At 41.3% G+C, this 22,184-nt stretch overlaps 1 protein-coding gene across 3 annotated transcripts in view; it reads left to right on the top strand.

The window, feature by feature from the left end:
* Nucleotides 1-22,184, top strand: part of INPP4B (inositol polyphosphate-4-phosphatase type II B) — a 221,803-nt gene that overhangs the window by 151,879 nt on the left and 47,740 nt on the right. For all 3 annotated transcript variants that reach the window (XM_063415120.1, XM_063415119.1, XM_063415121.1), the window contains 5 exons: nucleotides 5,499-5,629; nucleotides 6,431-6,535; nucleotides 10,916-11,024; nucleotides 13,569-13,746; nucleotides 17,633-17,833. In XM_063415120.1, coding sequence (XP_063271190.1) covers nucleotides 5,499-5,629; nucleotides 6,431-6,535; nucleotides 10,916-11,024; nucleotides 13,569-13,746; nucleotides 17,633-17,833 — 724 coding nt within the window. The remainder of the gene's footprint in view (nucleotides 1-5,498; nucleotides 5,630-6,430; nucleotides 6,536-10,915; nucleotides 11,025-13,568; nucleotides 13,747-17,632; nucleotides 17,834-22,184) is intronic.

The raw sequence follows: 22,184 nt of genomic DNA, 5'->3' as shown, positions 1-22,184 counted from the left end.
AGCAGTAGTGAGCAATAAATAGTATTTTTCTGATTTGGAATCGTGCAAATGAGCTTAAAAATGGCAATTTGAGGTATGGAACAGGCACTTTTTGGCTACTAAGAATTTACAATTGGAACTGAACAAGAGAATTGACAGCTCAGAATTTTTGGGACTCCAGTGACCTCATAAATTCTGAGCAATGAACTGTGCTAAAGCGTGGTCATGATTTTAAATCGGTGTTTCTTCCCAAATTTGCCCTAAACCATGACAATCTGTGAACACCAACATTTGGTTAACAGTACCAATATTCTGGGATGTTCACATTTTATCAAGGATCAGCAAAGGACAGGGGTGTGAACAACCCTGTGGAGTGTTTGGCTGTGTGTCTGGGTAGAGCTAATAGCACAGACAAACATCGTGCAGTGGAAAAGGACAGGTTTGTCACGAGTAAAGGAGCAATGAGGATAAAAATGACATTCCTCTGGCTAATCTAAATTAGTTGGCATAAGAAAAGGATGCCCAAGTCATGTTTGTTTGAAACCTTAGTTCATATTTGTAACCAGGAGAGATGTGGGACAATCATTAGGATGTACATGGCCTAAAAGAAAAAGGAATATAGGGAAAAAGAGAAAAAGGAGGATAGGGAACACAGGGGTCCCAAAATCTTTTATCTGTCCAATTCCCCATGGCAGTGATTAAAGTGGCAGCCTGTCCTTGCATCCTTGTGAGCTGTGCTGATAAAATTTGGGGAAACACCTTTATTTCAAGTATTCCAGGGCTCTCCTTCTTTTTGCTGTGATAAGGGGTGATGTAGAAGATATTGCCTCCTTCCTCCTGAAATGATGGGCATCTGATCCCATGTGTAAGAATAATTCTGTGACCCAGTGTTGCATCCCAAAGCCATCCTTGGCACTTCCAGCAATTCCTTCCTTCACAGAGATTTTTTGTTTGTTCTACAATATGAAGCTCCTTCTCTTTTCTGATTTACCCCATCTGTTGCTTCTGTGTGATGTTTTTATGCCAATAGAACAGCATGTGGGAGACTGGAATCTTGATTTTAATAAAGTCAGTGGACTGATACGTACTTATGCATGGTGATGATGGGTTATAAAAATCCTATGAATTGTTATAATATATTATTTTATTCATTTAGTACTGTGTTTAGGCATTTATGGCCTCATCTTGTTTGAGAATACTTATGTGTAAGGTTGTTTTTAGTAAGCAATAAAAATAGATTATGCTGACTCTCACAGTTCATGCACTTGCCATATTTTCATTTGCCCCATGGGTAAATGCCTTTTAAATGTTAGAGGATTACTTTAACCACTTTTACTACTACTGCTTTATTCTCTCCAAAGGCATAATGCAAGTAATAGCCCTTGTTATTATTTCATATTGTAGAATTCACCTCCCTGGATAAACTCATAGTGAAAAATCACCACAGTGATGTTTTCTCCTCACCAAAATAAAGAAAAGCTTTGAGAAAGAAGTAAAAAATTGCGCAAGGATTGAGATAAGAGCTTCTGATTTTGCTGATTGCCAATGTGATTGAGCTGTTCAAAAAAAGAGAAAGAGAGACAAAGTGATTGATGCAGTCTGAGGGAGGGGATAACCACGAGGAGCAAACTCGTGGAACAGCAGCAGATGGGAATCTGTGCCATCTATCCCCGTGTGAAGTGTGGGCTGGAGCTCCAGCTCTGTCTGGGCTTCCCTTTTTGAAATATTTGTGAAATGTGTGTTCTTGTGGAGTCCTTGCATTGTTACCCAGTAAATCGTGTGCAGGATGCTGCTGGAGTCTCACAAACACACACTGCACCACCTTCAGGCTCTTCTCCTCTGAAGAATTCTCCTCTGTGTCTTTTCCCCCGGTTACTATAAAAGGATAAATATTTTTGTCTCAGAAGCCACTTCTTGCCATACTCAGCCTGTTTAATTTTATTTTCATTGTGGCTTCAATACAGTCAGGTCTGAAGCAATTACCTATAAAAATATGCAAGTAAGTGTTAATCCTGTTCAGTATTCATTATAAATTGTAGTTTAGATTCCCTTTTCTCACAGCTCTTAAGATTGTTTATCTCTTGATAAAGCTGCAGTGTTCATTGTTAACCAAACTCTTTCATTTGCTGACATGATGCTTTGAAATGTGTAACCTCTAAGGGTGTTTAACTTCAAGTTTCAGTACGAAATAATGTTTTTAAAGAAATGCATGAATGAAAGATTTTATCCTTCAAACCTCCCTGAAAGAAATTTGAGTAGGAGCTATATGGTAATTTTTATTGTTCTAGTAAGGGTCATACAGTCTGCTTTTGCTTTGCTGGTTTTTATTACAAATTATTTCTGTTTCCTCTTTGAGGTGTTCCAATGAGTCCTTTCTGCTGGTTTTAATATTTCTTTACACAAATCCAGTCCAGACATTTTACACTTGTCATGCAAGATTAGCCAAGTGTTTCTTTGAACCTAACGATTATAAAAAAGACTTAGTTTATAATAATGTTTAGAAAGTTGATTGACCTATTCAATTAAAACTTGCATTCGTAGATGCAGCAGGTGGAACTGGATCAGCACAGGAAGAGATCTGGCTGAAAGGAAATTCCACCTCTGGACCAGGGCATTTGTGATCACAACTCATAAGCAAATTTCCAATTTCAATTACTGAACTTGAGCCCTCTCTCCAGAGTACAAAGCACACATTCAAGCTGTCCCCTGCATCAGAAATGACTGCCCTGTCCCATCAGCACCAGGCTTCCCCAAACAGGATTAAATCCTTAATAATTATTTGCCTGGTTTGCAAAAACACAGTGAAAAAACGATGATTATTTTATTTCTGGAGGGAATGTTGCATTGTTTGTCTGGAGTTTATTGGCTATATATCACAGAAGCATATCTTGTAGCAAAGAAAAATGAGAGTAATTTTATCTGCTTCTGTTCTAATAAAAAACCAACAACAACAACAAAAAAGATGAAATGGTTATCCATATATTTTAAAGTGAACTTTGTTAGGAAAAATAATTTCTGTGCTCCTTTCCTGAGAAAGAAGCTTCTAAGCTCCCTTTACTTATGAGTGATTGAGTCATATCCCAAAGCTTATGGTGTATATTTACTCCAAAGCTCCTGTTTGATAAATAATCAGAATTTTTATGCTGTTACAATATTATAGAAGTTCTGCAAATATAATCTGCAGAAATGTCTCATCTTGTTTTAAATCCTGCTAAGCTCTTTGCTTCTGATGTGTTGTAAAAGTAGATTTCAGATGCTCATTTTGTTTGGTGGAGGCCAAAATCACTTCATTTTTTAGGTTTTGAATTTGTCATGTTTATGCTTCACTAGGAATTGCACCACTGGATTTTTGAAGTTGTATGTATCAAAAATTGCTGCTTGGTGACATTATTGAGGGCTGAAATTTTATTTCAGTGATTTGTACATGTTTCTGAGAAGAAACAAATACCAACCTCGCCACCAGTAATGGGGGCAGGATTTGATATTTCTTGGAAACCCATTAAAATTAATATTGAGGGATTTAAGCTTCCCACTGCTATTGGTGTCAGTGCAGTTAACTCATAGTGAGCCAGTTAAAGAAGTTTTTGGGTTTGGTTGGGTGTTTTAATCTGAGATAAAATGTTAAAATGTTGCTATTTCTGCTGTTGTTTAACTTCAGCTTGAGTCCAGCAGCTCCAGGCATGAGCTTAGATGGAGGCAGGGATGGAATTCCTGGAGAGAATATTGTATTCCTGAACAGAAGGAGTAGTAAAGTTTTGGGAGCCAGCCAGGTTAAATTGTTGCTAAAACTATTAAATCAGACACCATAAATATTAAAGGCCCAAATATTATCACTGCACATAAACAAAATTGCATATCCTGACCAATTTTACACTCTTTTCTGAGAAGGAAGCCCCAAGATTTTAATTTAAGGGGACACCTCAAGTTAAACTGCTAAAAGCTGGCTAGGAAAATTGAGAATGTTGGGTTTATCCTTTCATGGCAGATTATCCTTCTGCTACAACATTGCCAGTTTGAATTGATGGAGGAAAGCTGAATTGGTTCAGCTTCAGGAGCAATTAAATGGCCAAAGGTAATCATGTCATTAACATAAACTCTCAGCAAGTTCATGTGTTGTAATCTTTGTTCCCATGTTGACATTTTCAGGGATGTGTATAAATGAAATGCTTTAATTCTTTAAATAAGAATTTAAAGAATTTAATTCTTTAAATAATTTAATTCTGCATCCAGTGCCACCTGATTGGTTTGGATTGTCACCTCCACCAGGAGCAGAGTTTTGCCCATGGAGCTCATTCTAACACTGCTCACAGCAATGCAAGGCTAAAAATGATGGGAAAGCATCACTGTGGCAGTGTGATCTGTTTGAGAAATAATTAAAATGATCTGTTTGAGAAATAATTAAAATTTTTGACTAATGGTCAGATCTGCTGCTCACACCGGTGAACTCTGTGCTCCTGTGCTGCAGCCTCGCTGGTCCTTTCCTCCCTCTTTCCACCTCTTCTTCCTCATTTTCCCTTTTTCTTCTGTAATTTTTCTGTATGCGAGAGCTGTCCTCTGCAAGCCTTTTTGGAGACTTCCAAGAACTGCCGTGAAACACTTCTTGATGCTCCAAGGAAAATGAGGAAAATTGGTTGTGCTGCAAACATTTTCTCCTGCACAATTGCAGATGATTGAAGACTGACTCAAGATCTTCCATTTTCCTTAAAAGCAGGTCCCACAAAGTGGCTTTTGGGACAGATACAGAAGAAACTTCCTTTACAAGAGGGAAAACCAAACAGAAAGCCCACTAAGCTTGTTTGTGCAGGAAATTCAAATTATCTCTATTTCACTCAGGTCAGCTCTCAAGAGTGTAGAGGAAAAATGATAATTTCCTTTTGGATTTCCTTTTGGATTTCCTTTTGGATTTCCTTTTGGATTTCCAGTGACATCTTTGGTTGCCATAGCACTGCTGTTGTGACCTGGTGAACACTGTGAGGCTGGACATGACATTTTAGGGGACTGGTGTTGGGGTTTTTTGTGTGTGAATGTTTTGGTTTGAATGCTGAAGAGATGTGGTGAGGGCTGGCGTGTTGGTTAAACTGTTTTTGTAGAAACACTGCTAGAAATACGTTTATGAAGCGTGTATGAAAGTATCCAAAGAGTAGTGTATCAAAACAACTCTACTGAAAGATTTGGAGGAAAAGCAAACTTTGTATTCTTTCCAAAGGTGTTTAATGTTCCTTCACAAAAAGTTACTTGCTCTCTGGAGCCTGGAAGCTTTCTTTCCTCCATGAAAGTTTGAAGGTTACTGCATTTATACCAGATGAGTTTTGAACATGAAAATTCTGCATTATCTGCTGACATTCTTTACTGTGTATTTGTTAAAAGAGATGAAAAGCAGATCTTACAAGCATTCCGAAAACAGATTTTATTTCAGTTAGGAAATCTTCCTGATCTTTTGTAACAAACTTGTTGATTTGGATGAATCTTAATGGATTAATGAATTAATTTGTGCCTTTTCTTTTTGCCTTTTGGTGCAGGAATCAGGAGCTGAAGGACCTGGGGGAGCTTGCTCCTCACTGGGACAACATGCGCAGGAGTGTGATCGCTCACTGTGACCAGATGCTGGGCGTGTACCAGGACACCCTGGCAGAGCTGGGGAAGCACACGGGTAGGGAGCTGGGATTTTATGGAAATATCTCCTATCTGGAAGATCGAGGAATTTATTAGATTGTTAGCTTGGGAAGCACATGGGTAGGGAACTGGGATTTTATGGAAGTATCTCCTATCAGGAAGATTTAAGAATTTATTAGATTGTCAATGAAATCCTGGCATATTCAGCAGGAATGAAACACATAAAATTTTAGAATCCTAGGATGGTTTGGATTGGAAGGGACCTTAAAGATTATCAAGTTCCAACCCCCCTGCCACAGGCAGAGACAGCTTCCTCCAGACCAGGTTGCTCCAACTCCCATCCAGCCTGTGGGGCACCCACAGCTCCTCTGGGCAACCCTGACATTAAAGAATTTCTTCCTAATATCCAATCCAAATCTCCCCACTTCCAGTTTGAATGCACAGCCTATTCAATATAATACTTTGCTTTGAAGAAAAAAACGTTACTTGGAAAAAACACAGTGCAATCATTCCTCTGTACCCTTGTGGTTTAGCACAGAATAAACATAATGCACATTAAGTGCTGCATCGTCTCCAGCAGACTGCAGACTGATTTCAGACAGCAGGGAAAAGTATCTGTGTCCTAGAATAAAAAATTAGGTTGTTCTGTGAATTAAAAGCTGGTTTGTTGCTTCCAGTATGGATACATGCTGAGACTCTTTCATCTTGTAATATGCAATTACACATTAAAAGTAAATTAAAGCTGACTCCTGACATGCAAATATTGTCCTCACTTTAAAAGGAATACAAAAACATCTGGGCGCTTAAGACAATGATTCTTTAAACTTTTGTTTTTCAGGTTCTTCCTTTAAGTCAAGCTGTAGCAAAGGAGAAAAAACACTGGAATTCATCCCAATAAATCTCCATCTGCAAAGAATGCACGTGCACAGTCCTCGATTGAAAGGTAAAGAAATTCCCCAAGTATGACAAAGCATGCCTTGAAATAGTTACACTGAAATTTAGAGATCAGGTCCAAAGTTAAAGCTGTGCAAGGAATTTCTCTGCCTCATCTTCAAGTTGTGCACATTTACTGCAGATCTTGGAAAACTAAGGGCTGATTGACTAAATTTCTTCTAAATTCCTTTCTAAAAACAGATACCAGGGATGTCCTTGTTTTGTTCCTATGACACTTCAAGCAAATAAATAAATGCAGAATATGTGTTCACTGAAATGTATTGGTAACCTATGCCTGGTTAAAAATATTCTCCTGTAGCAGTGCAGAGCTAATCCTGTCATGATTTGTAGTGACACTGCACAATGCTCAGTGAGACTCACACCCTTCTCAGGCACACACTTCATTTTTCATTGTGATCCACAATGCTGGAAAAGCCAGACTTAACCCTCTTGTTTCAAGGTGGATTTTCTTCCCTCCCCTCCAGTTTTCCACCAGAGGCAGTGATAGAGCAAAATACAGAATTTTTCCTTCCAGAGGTTGCTGGGGTGAGCTCACCAGCCCAGGTGATGGGAGCTACATGGTTCCATAAAGGACAGCATTGCTTCTAAATTTAATTTATCCTACTTCTTAGGAAGTTGTAATGAGCCCAGCACTGCTTGGTTTTTTTGTTTGGTTGGTTTTTTGCTTTTTTTAGGGGTTTTTTTGGTGGTTTTGTTGTTTGTTTGTTTGGGGGTTTTTGGGGTTTTTTTGTTGGGGGTTTTTTTGTGGGTTTTTTGTGTGTGTGTGTTTTTGTTTATTGTTTGGGTTTTTTGTGGTTTTTGTTTTGGTTTTGTTTTTGTTTTTTTGTTTTTTTGGTTTGACATGTATAACAACAGGTTTACTTTTCCTTAACTTTAATTTGGGTTGTTATTGGGTGCTGATGTGGAAGAGAAGGTGTGCTTGAACTTTCAGTAGGAGTAGCTTTGAGAAAAACACTATTTCATTATGGGTCAACAGTATCCCTGTCCATTTGATAAACACCACATTGTGCTCCTTTCATCATACTAGAGAGCTTAAATTTATATATTGACGCAGCTTTTGTTCCTGTTTACAATATGTGCTTGCTTTAAATAGATTTGGCGAACTGAAGTGATTTTTGTTTTGCATCTGTCCACTTTGAGACACTGACTGCCTCCTGTGGAGGGAGGCAGGCTGACTCAAAATTGGGGTTGAGCTGTTCCTGACAATGAGAGGGAGCTCCTGTGGAGCTCTGCTGCATTTTCAGCTCTGTCTGGAGCGCTCCCGGAGTTACTGGAGCGCTCCCGGAGTTACTGGAGCCCTCCCGGAGTTACTGGAGTGCTCCCGGAGTTACCGGAGCGCTCCCAGAGTTACTGGAGCCCTCCCGGAGTTACTGGAGCGCTCCTGGAGTTACTGGAGCGCTCCCGGAGTTACTGGAGCGCTCCTGGAGTTACTGGAGCGCTCCTGGAGTTACTGGAGCGCTCCTGGAGTTACTGGAGCGCTCCTGGAGTTACTGGAGCGCTCCTGGAGTTACTGAAGCGCTCCCAGAGTTACTGGAGCACTCCCGGAGTTACTGGAGCGCTCCCAGAGTTACTGGAGTGCTCCCGGAGTTACCGGAGCGCTCCCGAAGTTACCGGAGCCCTCCTGGAGTTACTGGAGCGCTCCTGGAGTTACTGGAGCCCTCCTGGAGTTCCTGGAGCGCTCCTGCAGCAGCGCACTGATGCTGGCACTGCACGTCCGTCAAAGGAGCTCCACTGGTGTGGAAGTGGAGCACATCACAGGGCCTGCCTTCCTCCCAGGGGCCTTCCTTCCTCCCAAGCCTTGCAGCACTCCCTGCTGCCCCGTGCTCTGGGAAGTGGCAGTGACACTGCCCTGTGCCCATCACCAGCTGTGGGTGTTTGCTGACAGGTGTCTGTCAGGGAGAACTGGAGTTTCCCTTGGAATGGAGAATGTAAAAACCCCTCCCTCTAAATTATTATCATTTTTCAATTTGGAGCTTTACAGTGAAAATATGGGAATAGGAATAACAGTTCTTTACTAGGTATATTAAAAATACAAATGCAGTAGTACAAGAAACAAACAAGCAAACAAACAAAAGTCCTAGAAATCCCTAACAGTCAGGAATACGACCTGATACCCTGTTGGCCAAGGTGTTAGATGCAGTCCAAATAAATCCTCCTGCAGTGACAGATGTGGTTCTGTTGGAGTAGAGATGATCCTGCAGACAGGTTCAATGGTGCTGAGATGAGTCCAGCCTTCCTCTGGGAATCCAGTGGAACAGAGGATCCCTGGGGTCCCTGTGTCCCCATTTTTATCTGGGTAGGAATGGTTGGCTCCTCCCCACTGGGTGCAGCATCTCCCAATGGATGATGGAATGTGTGATGGCACTGGTGAGCCTCAATGGCCCATGAACAGAAGATATCCCCGAGGGTGGGCAGTGGTGACAGAGATCACAAACACTGCCCCACCTGGTTTAACAGCTGGGCTGTGATCAGAAGGCATCCACCCTCTTCCCCCTGGAGTTACAAGAGATAAAGGAAAACATCTTCACAACTGCTTTCAACAGATGAAATAGAATACACTTTTTTTTTTGGATACATAACCCAAGACTCAGCCCTTGCCATCCTCACTCTCCCATGCAGGTTGTGTGAGGGTGCTCTGCTGTGCTGGGCGTGTTCCTGTCCCAGCTGCTCCTCGACCATGCTGAGAGGAGACCACAGGCTGGATAATAAAGGATATTTATCCTTCTGGATAAATCCCCCCCTCCCAAAGTAGCTATAAACAGGGTCGTGTCTGTTTTTAAAACAGTCAGGACCAGGGTTTAGTCTTCAAAACGTTTTCCTGTCGTTTCATGAGTTATCTCTAAACATATTCAGAACCCTGATGGGTTCATCTCTTATCTTGATTTCAGGCCACTGCTGTTTTAAGCAATAGAACTCCTTATTGTCAAGTACCAATGGAGCTCTAATAGCCAAAGAATATGTATTATGGATAAATCTGCATTAAGACCTGAAAGAATGGGCTATTTAAGAATCCTGAAGCTCACCTTAGGCTAATGAAATTATGTCACTTCTCCTTTTAAGTGAATATTGAAGAGTCACCAACTCATTAGAGCTCAAATCAATTTGAGCAAATATGTTCTGAGATTCAGCTGGGGAAGTAAAGCATAGTTCATTAACTGTGAATCATTTGTACAGTGTTCTTGCTTCAAGGGATATTTATCATCAGAATGCAATAAAAGCTCTATTTTAAGAGAGGACTAGATTTTAATTTACATGGGAAACTTCCTTGATGAATAGAACAGTTCTCAAAAAACATCCTGTAATGTTTCCTTTAGAAATACATTTTAAGAATGACGCATTCTGAACTGTATTTTTATACCTCCAGTAAGTTCAGGTACAAAACAGGTACTTAGTGTAAATGTGAATTTGAACTTTGAAGAAATAATTATTGTGGTTTGGGATGTAATTAAACCTTCATCTCTGCACTGACAATCAATCACAAGCTATTTTAAAAATTATGCTTCAGCACCATTTCTGTAAATATATATCCACACAGAAAGTTCATCCCTGAAGTCATAAAGACATCAGGAATATACAGAAAGAGACAACAGTTTGTTTTCTCAGCAAAAAATTCAGTAGTATGGTTTATTTCCTATTCTGGTACCTTCCCAGCTGAAAACAATTGACTTTCTCTGTGTTCATAAACAAATCTAAAAAGTTAGTGTATGTCATAGAGCAGGACTCTCCAATTTAGCATTAAACACCATCACATCTGAAAGTACATTAGCATTACATCTAAACAAATTCAAACTAGGAAAAAAAGTAGGGATTTTTTCTAGTCTGATTGACTTTTCTGGGAATGCAGTGAATTCATTGTCACTTGCAATCTTTAAATCAAGATTAGATGCCTAAACAAAGAGATGCCTTCACTCAACCAAGAGACACAAGCTTGATGCAGGAATCATCAGCTGTAATTCTGTAGCCTCTATTATTCAGACTATTCCATCATAATGGTCTCTTTTGACTCCAAAATGCTTCAATCTGTGCATCTCAACGTGACTACAAGTTAAATAATGAAAGGGGCAATAAAGAGGAATACACAACGGGCCAATTTACGTGGCAGCTTTGTAAACTGCAGAGCTGGAATATTGTTCAACACTGCAGCACATCATTTAGGTGCAGCCATAAATCAGATGGAATTTTTAAAGCATGCAGGTGGCTGTGTGGAAAGATTGATTAGCTCATGGGCCTTCTTGGGACACGGATTATCAATTATTCCCGGGAAATGATAAAGACTTGTCCTTACTCTTTGTGGAGTAGATGTCACGGTGTTGCCATGACGTGGGGATGGGAGCATTGAAATGTTTGTGTTTCTTTATTCCCCCTCCAGATGCTCTGTATGACGTGATCACCGTGGGAGCCCCGGCAGCGCATTTCCAAGGCTTTAAGAATGGCGGCCTCCGGAAACTGCTGAGTAAATTTGAGGCAGAAAGAAGAAAGTGAGTGTTCTTTCCAGTAGCCAGGAAAATACTGCTCAGGTTGCTTTAAAATGCTGTGAGCTCGCTGAGGAACAAAACAGTTTATCCTGCTGAATGGATGGAAGATTAAATCTAGTAGGACTGGACATAATTTGTAAAATATTTCCTTTATTTTCCCTGCTTTGCTGAAAATTGAAGCACGGTCTACCTTCAGCATTAAGATGAATTTTGAGTAAACACAGGAAACGGCCTCAGGCTGTGCCAGGGGATGTCCAGGTTGGGCATCAGGAAGGATTTCTTCATGGCAGGGGTTGTGCATAGGAACAGCCTTCATCAGGAATGGATTCATCATCAGGAGGTGCTCAGGAAAAGGCAGGGCTGGCACTCGGTGCTGTGGTGTTTGTTCTGTCAGAGGTTGGACCCGATGATCTTGGAGGTGTTTGCAACCTTAATGATTCAAAATAGTGAATTTTTCCTCGTATTTCAGGAAGCTGGAGGTGTACCAGTGCTTGAATAGCTGCTGTTCAGAACGAGGTGTCTCTCTGGCAGTTTTGTGCTAAGAGGAATGTACCTGTAGACAACTTTTAAATACAGAAACTGTAGCTTAAGGTACAGTTAACTTCTGACAGCCCAGGGTGTAAGCTAAGAAGAAAGTATTTTCTGTACACTGTGAAGAAACAAACTGCTCTTATTCTTGAGAAAATCAAAATAAGACTAATCAAAAATAAAGGTTTCAGCTTATTGTGGAACTCGAATGCTTTGTTCACTGTTGAACGTGCACAGAAGTATTAGTTACATCTTTTCCTAACTAAGAATTGGATTATTTGTGTTTGTTGCTGTGGCTGTTAAGATTTTTGCTGCTGTCACTGGCAGCAGCCGTGGTTGTGACTGCTCACTGCTTCAGCTGATGTTGCAGTGTTACAGCATTGCAAAGACAAGGCAGGAGGGAAGAGCTCTGATCTAAATTATCGTGGCAGTCCACAGAAAATTAATTCCATTATATTCAATGCTCAAAAAAGTTTCATGGGTATGATATCTTAAAGAATAAAAGGAAAAATTACACAAATCTCCCGTTGACTTCTGGGTTGAAAAGGAGTTGGCATCGATACTAAAACCAAACAAAACCCAGCAGATCTGGTTGCTTTGAAAGCTGTGTTATTGAGGGGGTCTTGTTTGCACTCACAATATAAAAACCCTGTCAAGTCTTCAAAAATCTTTCATTTCCCTGCCCACCTGTGATGCTGAAAGCTGCCAATGAAACACGTACCTCACTGATCACATAAGACACCTCAATGAGCTTTGTGTTAATATTCTGCTGTCAGCAAACTGGCACAGACAGCCCCATCCCCATCATATGGAGGCCTACAAAATACATGTTTTCCTCTGAAGAAAATGTCTAAGGACATTTCTTAAAGTATCTGCTCCTTTACCACCTGATTGATGTAGTTGCAATAGCAGATTGTGGGTTTTTATTATAATAATTCATTACTGAAGCCTCAAGATATAAATCATATAATAGCCATAATCCTTTAAAGTCGTATGATGTAAAGAACATTCCAGTTCTCACAGTGCTCAGCTCTCAGAAAATGAACCATTCCTCACTAGCTCAGTCCTGCAGCATCTCCGTGCTGGCAGGGTGGGACTTCCCAAAGTGGGGAAGAGCTGTGAGATAAAATATTCTCTGTGATTTCTCTTCATTGGAGAAAAGAGAAAACGCCTTACAGGGGAGGGGATGTCTAACTGGAAGAACACACTGTGTGTGTCTCTTCTTGCACATCAGGCACCTGTTTTTTATTGGAGAGAACTCTGTCATCACTTCCTGGGCATCACTGAGGCTGATCAAAACACAGCCTGGGCCACTGATCAATTAAACGTTAGTGGCCCATTTTGAAAGACTTAATGAGGTCATTAATTCTCTGTTGGGGAGTTCAGCTGGAAAAATAAGGAGCCTTGTGCTCTTGGGTATTATTACCTGACTTTGTCAAATATTTTCTAGCTCTAGAATCACAGTGTTTAAAAGAAGCACAGAAAAATACGGGGGGGTTGTGTTCAGATCAGATGTTCAGAAAGTCAAAGTAAGACTAATCAAAAATAAAGGATTTGGTTTATTGTGGAACTCCAGTGTTCAAATTCAAAGGAATTTTGTCCTGTACTACTTGGAGCATGGGGTGCTGGGCAGTGTTTTATGCTCCTGTCCAAGGAGAGATTTGTTTTTACCCCTAAAATCCTAAAGGAGCATTTCAGTGGTATCTATGAAGTTCAGGCATCTGCCTTTTTGGGGGGTTTTTTGTTGTGTTTTTTTTGTTTGTTTGTTTGGGGTTGTTTGTTTGTTTGTTGGGGGTTTTTGTGGTTTTGTTTGTTTGTTTTTGGGGGGTTTTGGTTTTTGTTTTTGGGGGGGGGGTTTGTTTGTTTTTGTGGGGGGGGTTGTTTGTTTGGGGTTTGTTTGTTTGTTTGTTTGGGGTTTTTTTTGCAAAAGTAATGGTAAGATTTTCAGCAGCATAAGCATTGCTGTAATGAAATGAATTTATTTAATTTCTGTTTTATTTAACATTCCTGTTATCACAGTACTGGATACCAGTGCATTTACTATTCACCTGAAAACACAGCCAAGGCAAAGGAAGTGCTCAGCAACATCAATCACCTGCAGCCTCTCATCTCCAGCCACGCAGACCTGCTGCTCAGCTCTGCCAGCCAACGCTCTCCAGACAGCTTGAAGAATTCTTTAAAGATGCTCTCAGAAAAAGTAAGATTCAAATCTTCACTGCAGTGGGAAAGGGAATAACCGAGTCTCTCTAACTGCTGGGAGGGAAGGGGGATTTCTGCATAAATTGGCTTCACAGCATCAGGAAATGTTAAATAAATTCAGCTAAAATAAGCATCAAAATGTTGTTAGAAAAATAATGTTATTTAGCATTTCTGTAGGCTTTCCATATAGAAAAGTAATGAAATCTATAAAGATTGCCTTTATTTTAAAGTGTAATTAATTTAATTTCATGCATCTTCTTTATCCCCTAGTGGCCACATACTGGATTTTATCAAAATATCGAAATTTATAAATAATTTCATAATATGAAAAATCTTTATTTTTTATTCTCTTTCTGTTCTGTTCCAAGCTGCTGCTTATGAGAGGTAGTTCAAGCCAGGTTTGTGTATGAACTTTAGAGTAACAGCACGATCAGAAATGGTGATGCAGTCTGAAAGGAGAAACTGGGGAGTTGGCTCCAGGAGATCTCAAATTTTAATTCTCTTTCTCCTGTAGGAGCTGTAGGCTCCTCCTCATCCTTCAGTTCTAACTAGGGAAGATAATGTCATTATTATAAATAGTGACATGACTCTCAGCTTACAGCAACGAGAGCAATCTTTATTCTTCCAAATCCTTTTTTTATGCAGCACTTTGGTACAAAGAATATGATTGGTCATTCAGAGCCTACACCTCTTTGTAAACATCCAGTAAACAAGTTAGAAAAACACCACCATAATGGTTTCTCACCTCCCAAAGATGGTTTGGGTTCCTCCTCAGGATTTTCCCAGGCCAGAATGAGAGGGTTGCTGGCTTGTCTTTCACACAGACTCCAGCAGTGCCTGGAGCCTAAAATCTGACCACTGTCAGCACCCACAGAGAAAACATTTCCCACCAGTCACAGACTGGGAATGGAGATGAGCTGATGCCCCCACTGCCTGCCATAAGTTATCCTGTAAAAATATGTTATCCTATAAAAATATGTTATCCTATAAAAATATGTTATCCTATAAAAACATGAAGCAGTGGAGCTTCACTGAGAGGTTGTGAAGACTTTCCCATTTTTCCGTGCCCACCCCTCCAGTGAGGTGCTCCCAGCATGGCTCAGTGACACCATCAAAAACCATTTAAAAATCTCTTCTGTCCCTGGGAAGGGACAGCCCTTGGGGTGTGTGAGCACCACTGTCCCAGCAGCTCCCTGGGGGAGTTTGAAATGTGAATATTGAGCTCTGCCACGTGCTGTGAAGGCATTGCAGAGGAGCCGTGGGGCACAGACACTTTTCTCTGAGCTGCAGATGTGTAAATGTAACTCTGGGAGCTCTGGAGTCACTGTGAGTGTCAGGGATAAGGGAAGAGAGCAGAATTCAGCCTGGAAATGAAGCAGAGGAATCGGGAGGGGGGCTGCAGCAATTACAGTGCAGCTTGGCATGTAGAGGGCATTTTTAGCTGTGCATAAAATAAGTGGAGCTGTCTGTTAGTGCTTAGTTCAAAGAACTCTGTACACACAGGTAAAGCAAAGCAGACAAAGAGGGGTTTGTTCTGAAGATCCAAAGTGTGGTTGCTAAGGAATGTGTGTCTGCTCTGGCCATTTGCCTTGGGCAGGAGGAGGGCAGGATTTCAGAGGGGCTGCAGGCAGCCCTGGGACTAAAGCACTGCTTGAACCGTGCCCTGCTGGAGACTCTGGCTATGGAAAAGGGCCAAAAAAGACAATTCATTCAGTCTGTAAAAGTCATAGATATTTTACATTTATAGCTGGTGACTTAGCTGTGTGTGTTCCTATCAACCTTTCAGGGCCAGGATTAAATTGCTGCTGGTACCTGAGCTCAGGTTTCCAGAGGGAGGAGTCTCACCTGATTATTCTGTTTTTCTGGCTTCCACCTTCTGCTTGGAAGAGATTAATCCAGCTGTCTGAACAACTGCAGCAGGAATGGTTCACAATTTACTCCTAGGAAAAGGTGGCTGAGGCAGAAATAGGGAGGATTGCTGAGGGAGCGAGGGTGGTGGGGCAGCTGCTTGTAAAGAGAAGGAGAGAGGTGGGCAGGGAAGACTGAGAAAACAGCTTCAAGGAAATTAAATAGCATTTCAAAGCCCTAAACTCAGTGAACCCACACAGTGAACCCACAACTAGATCCCTCATAGTTAATTCAAAGCCTTATATTGATGATTTAAAATAATCTCTCTGTTTAATCTGGTACAATACTGGAGAACCAAGACTATCAGAGTGTTCCTGCTTATATTTAAGACAGAGTAGCACGTCCTCTGCTGAATATAATTACCTGATAGCTACTTGTATTCCTGAGGCATTCTGCTATTCCATCTTTCCTATATTTTTTATATGTATAAAAGAAACACTCTTAAATTTTAACCTGATAGGAATGTAGAACTTAAACAGCTGTGTGAAGAAGTCCTAAAAGTGATTTGCCTGGTGGTTCAATTCCACAAGTTTATTAAAAAACATATCACTTGATATATATAATAATTCTTTCTCTAATTATTAGGTAGCAGTGAGTAAATCTCAGGTATCAATAATGTGAATTACACTGAAGTGTTCATGTTGGAAATGGAAGGACTGGCTGCATGGATTGAAAGCAGAATTTTAAATCAAATAATTCCACTGCTGCTTCTTAAATGGAGCTTATTTTCTCATATTAAGCATGGCTTTACTTCTCCATATATAATTTGCAATTTGCTATCGTGTTTTCCTGAGACTAACCTTTTATCATCACTTTTTGTTAATTGATTAAGGAAGCCTTTAGCTGTCGACAAGTGTATCAGCCTTTGCAGCTTGCAGAAGGCTTGATAAATTCATTTTCCAGCTATGCCTATCTTTGTTTGCAGAAATACTCTTTAGCAGAGTATCTAAAAGAATTTGCCAAGTTTTCATTTCGTTGTATAGACTGGTTTTGTGATTTCAATGCAATTTCATAAATAGTGATGTTCTGCAAATTTAGCTGTACTGAGCTGTTAGAAAATGAGGTTAAATGTAGACTGCTGTTAAACCAATGGGATCCCTGAATGGAATTTAATTACAGAACCATTTGAGTTTCTGCATAAAAAAATGGAGTATCAGTTCTGTACTGATTTTCTTTTAAAAATTAATTTCCCCTATAAAATATTTCTATTCAATTATGTTACTTAAACTCTTCAGATCATTACCTGATATGCACTGCAGCCATAGTGGACATTCTTTAGATCAAGTTATACAATACTCACAATTTTCTGTCTAAAAGTCTAAAGAATCCCAAGTCAGGTCTGATTTTGGTTTAAAAAATTAACAATTCATCTTAGATATGCCTGAGGTTCTTATTTTTAAAACTGTAGAGATTTATTTGCAGTAAAAGTTTTCAGCTTTTCCACGTGCAACCATTCAGAAAATATTTTTGTCCTAAACATAATGAAAATGGGAAAAAGCAGAAACTTCTCATTCAAGCACCTAACCCAGCAGCTCTTTCAGCAGTGTAGAGTGGTGGCTTTTATTTAGGGAGGTGATTAAACTGGTTCATCATGTTTTATCCAACACTTGTTCAGAAATTAATGTGCTGTGGTTGGTTACTCTTGGAGCTGGTTGGTTCTTGCTGAGGCGAAATTTGGAATTTGAGCAAAATGTGCAAAGAAGATGATCTCTGTGATAGATAATGTACTCTTGTGTTAATCCTTAGATCTCTGGGATTTAGGGATATCATCAAGGTGATGATCTCCCTAAAACCCTTGAAGTGTTCCTCATTATTTGTTGGCCCACAAAGCTGTTGGCCCCTTATTTAATTTCTGCTTCCCACGCAGGCCTGAAACCAACACCCTCTGTGCCTGAGAGTAATTCAGTGTTGCACCCTTTACTGCAGCACTGCATTCCTTGCTCTAACCTTCCCATTCCTTTATTTTCTTTGCCCAGACTGAGTTATTTGTGCACTCCTTCAAGGACCAGCTGGTGAGGAGTGCCCTGCTGGCGCTGTACACGGCCCGGCCCGGCTGCGTGCTCAAGCAGCCCCGGGGCGGTGCAGAGGAGGGGGCAGAGGGGCACCAGGACCACCCCTCTCACATCAAGAGGCAGGACTCCATCCCCCACCACTCTGAGTACGACGAGGAGGAGTGGGTAAGTCACAAACCCTTTGTAAGTACAGCCACAAACCCTCTGTGAGTACAGCCACAAACCCTCTGTGAGTACAGCCACAAACCCTCTGACTGTGAGTACAGCCACAAACCCTCTGTGAGTACAGCCACAAACCCTCTGTGAGTACAGCCACAAACCCTCTGTGAGTACAGCCACAAACCCTCTGTGAGTACAGTCACAAACCCTCTGACTGTGAGTACAGCCACAAACCCTCTGTGAGTACAGCCACAAACCCCCTGTGAGTACAGCCACAAACCCCCTGTGAGTACAGCCACAAACCCTCTGTGAGTACAGCCACAAACCCTCTGTGAGTACAGCCACAAACCCTCTGTGAGTACAGCCACAAACCCTCTGTGAGTACAGCCACAAACCCTCTGTGAGTACAGCCACAAACCCTCTGTGAGTACAGCCACAAACCCTCTGTGAGTACAGCCACAAACCCTCTGTAAGTACAGCCACAAACCCTCTGTGAGTACAGCCACAAACCCTCTGTAAGTACAGCCACAAACCCTCTGTAAGTACAGCCACAAACCCTCTGTGAGTACAGCCACAAACCCTCTGTGAGTACAGCCACAAACCCTCTGTAAGAACAGTCACAAACCCTCTGTGAGTACAGCCACAAACCCTCTGTGAGTACAGCCACAAACCCTCTGTGAGTACAGCCACAAACCCTCTGTAAGAACAGTCACAAACCCTCTGTGAGTACAGCCACAAACCCTCTGTAAGTACAGCCACAAACCCTCTGTAAGTACAGCCACAAACCCTCTGTGAGTACAGCCACAAACCCTCTGTGAGTACAGCCACAAACCCTCTGTGAGTACAGCCACAAACCCTCTGTGAGTACAGCCAAAAACCCTCTGACTGTGAGTACAGCCACAAACCCTCTGACTGTAAGAACAGCCACAAACCCTCTGACTGTAAGTACAGCCACAAACCCTCTGACTGTAAGAACAGCTACAAACCCTCTGACTGTGAGTACAGCCATAAAACCACGGTCAGGGTTCACTGTGCAACCCCACAAATCAGCGTGAACCAGCTCGAGCCCTCAGTGTCCCTGTTGTCACAGTCCAGGACATCCCTCTGGCCACCCTGGAGGCTTTGGAGACCGGACAGGGGGTCTGGGATCTGTACAGACGGGTCAGAGCCTCACACAGAGCCCAGGAGGGCACTGCCTCTGATCCCTGTCCACGGGAGTGAATGCCCACAGTGTGTGAAGAATCACAAGCTGAGAGAATTCAAAATAAGTAGTAGTTAGTTTATCACAGAGTGTGAATGTAGAATCTAGGATTCTCAGTATATGGGGTTGAAGAGACAAGATGGAGGAATTGGGGAGTGGTCCTGTCCTCCTTGTTCTGGTCCTTGTCCCCCATTTTCTGCTGAGGCTGGATCACAAGGATTGGTTTAGAGTAGAAATGACATGTTAACATAGGTAGTAGGTATAGGTAAAATTCTGTAAATAAAAAGTACATTATGGACGGTGGTTGGATCAGGGGAATGGTACAAAAGGTCCAGGACCCTCTGATCCGCCCAGTCCAGCCGCGTGTCCTGCTCTGCGGAGATACCCTGCAGAGCTGAGACAGAACTGAGATAATGAACCCTGCCAGGGAGGCCTGGCAGAGCTGGGACAGAACTGAGATAATGAAGAATAAACAACCTTGGAAACATGCACTGGTGGACTCAACTTGTCTTCTCTGGCTCCGGCATGAGACCTTTTGAGCAAGGGAAGCTCAAAAACCTGATTACCTCAGGGAACAGCAACCCCGAGGAGAATCTCAGGGAACAGCAACCCTGAGACCCTGTCACGTGTCATTGCAGGGGGAATGGGGTGCAAGACTCTAAAATCGTGGTTTTCAGATGCATCTTGGGTTTTGAAGCTAAATTTGAAGGATTTTCCTGGGTGTGCTGCTCTTAGACTGCATATTGCAATGAAGATGATGAGTGTCTTCTTGCCCAGACAGAAAAGTCTTTCCTTGTTCTTACTCAGGTTGGTTTTGCTGGTTGGGCAGATTTAAGGACTGGAACAGCATTTGCTGTTCAGGGGAAATGTTCTTTTTTCCCCCACCCCCTGCAACACCAGCCCTCAGGCTGTCACCATTGGAAATACACATTAATTAACCCTCAGCAAAACAGAGCCCTTTGCCCTTAGACTCTGCTCTTAGAGCTGGTGTGAAATAATCAAATATAACTTTGAGATTTTAACATTCTTAGAATATCTTTCGAAGAGATGTATTATTTATTTGGCTGAGATTTTATAAATCAATTACTTTGGTAGATGTCTTCATAATAGATCTGTTACTTTCTTACATATGTACTCAAGCTATTTTTATTCAGTCCAGGCTGATACTTAGAGTTCATCACTGCATTCTCATAAATGTAAAGGATGCCAGCATATTCATCTCTGTTGTAAATAATTAATAACTTTTGTGAGCTAAGGTATTGCACCTGAACTGTAATTTTTATCCACTCCAAGAAGAAAGGAAGAAGAATATATTTCTTCTAGAAGAAAGGCAATTATTTCCAGCCCCATGCATTAAGTAGTCATGAGATTTAAACAATAAATAACTCATTCTTTTATTTGTCCTCCGGTTTTAGGGCCTTTAATTTGCTTTTTCTTGTTTTCTCAACAACCTGAGGGGCTGAAATTGTGATTCTTGCCTTGAACTAAAGCCAAAATGTTTGTTTTCAGCTGCTGAAACATTCAGAAATGTAAATAACACAATAGTTTTCATAAAAGTGAGAAATTTTCACTGGGAAAAGCAGCACTTTGTGGAAGCTGTGTTTTAATTTAGTACTGCAATTTAGCCTCTCTGAAGAGCAGATAGCTTTACTGTATTTCATTACTGATTAAAAAAATATCTGCCAGGTGCTTAGTCCTCACCTATTCAATTGCATAAGTGGGTAATTTTAAACAGGATTTTTTTTTCTGCTGAATTAGTAAGATTATCTTGATTCAAAATTAAGTGTATCTTTCACTGTTTTCTGCGTTAAACTGAGTCAGAGTCACTGTCAAACTTGAGACAGTATAAATCCTGAAATTTTGTGATTTTTTTTCTGAATTTGAACGATTAGACTTTGGATAGATTTCAGTTCTTTCTGTCAGCAGAGGTGATAAATAATGAGAGTTTTAGTAATCAAATTGTCATTAGCATGATGGAAAGAGAAAGAATAAATGCAATATAAAATTTGAAAAAATACTTAATCTACTGTGAAACTCAGCTATGAAGGACAAAACTTTGAGTTGGGTTGCTTTGTATGCTCAAAGCTCCATCTTCAAAGTAAGATGGGGGTTTTTCTCACTATTACCAAGCACATCTTGCAATTTGAATTTTCATTTTGCCTGCAATCTAAATCCTAAAACAACTCTTTAAGCTGACTTCACATGGCTGTGTTACCTTGTGGCCACCACAGAAGTGTGAGGACTCCTCCCAGGGTCCTGGCAGCAGTAAGAATTGTGACATTTATATTTGTGCTCTGTGCACAGGCAGCAGAAAAGCATCACTGCCAAAGGAAAAAGATTTGAGTGGAGAGTTTCACATTGCCTCTGGGTAGATATTATCTTTCAGCAGCTGCTCCTGCTGGCCTAGAACCTCCCTGCAGGAGGGCACAAAGCGAGTTTTCATCTATAATACAAGAAAAGTTGGGCACGCTGCCACTGGGAGCTGGCTGTGCTCTGCCCTTGTGGCTGGGTAATGGGGCTGGAGGCACAAAGAGCAGATGAAATGGCATTTCCAAGGAGCTCTGGACAAATGCTGGTGTGGGGATCAGAGGTGGGGCTGGGGGAGTGATGTGTGTGTGATCTGTGCCATTCCCTGTGCCACAGCACGAGGGGGTGGCAATCATGCACATTAAGATATTTCCTTTATCTCTGAGCAGAGCTCCAAAGGACTTTAAGGAAATATCTGAATAACCACTCAGTGCTGGGAAGTGCAGAGGCTGTGTCATACCTGGCACAAGTAAAGCATGGAGGGACAAGAAATGAATTCAGAAAAGCTGAGAATCCTTTAAAAATAATGAGACAGCCTCTGGGACTGCCTGGCTGGCTGTTTAGAGAGAAGACATCTGGTTATGTGCAGTGACAGAAAAGAGTTTCCATTCCTGCCCTCTGAAATGAGGAAGCTGTCCTAACTTATAATGAAACTTTCAGATCAGATGGAAATTACATTTTATTAAATTGGGTGAATGGAAGAGAATTGTTTTACAGGTTCATTTTGAATTGTCCTAGGAGGAGTGCCCAGCTTTCACTGATGCCAGGGCCTGGCTTTCCATGGAGATCTTTCAGTGTCTGCTTGCCAGTGCCACAGCAGAGGTGACAGTAGAACTGTGACTGTGGCCA

The sequence above is a fragment of the Prinia subflava genome, chromosome 18 (assembly GCF_021018805.1).
Source record: "Prinia subflava isolate CZ2003 ecotype Zambia chromosome 18, Cam_Psub_1.2, whole genome shotgun sequence".
In the NCBI taxonomy this organism is placed as follows: Eukaryota; Metazoa; Chordata; class Aves; order Passeriformes; family Cisticolidae; genus Prinia; species Prinia subflava.
Note: the sequence above shows the minus strand (reverse complement) of the source record. Positions and strands in the feature narration are given on the sequence as shown.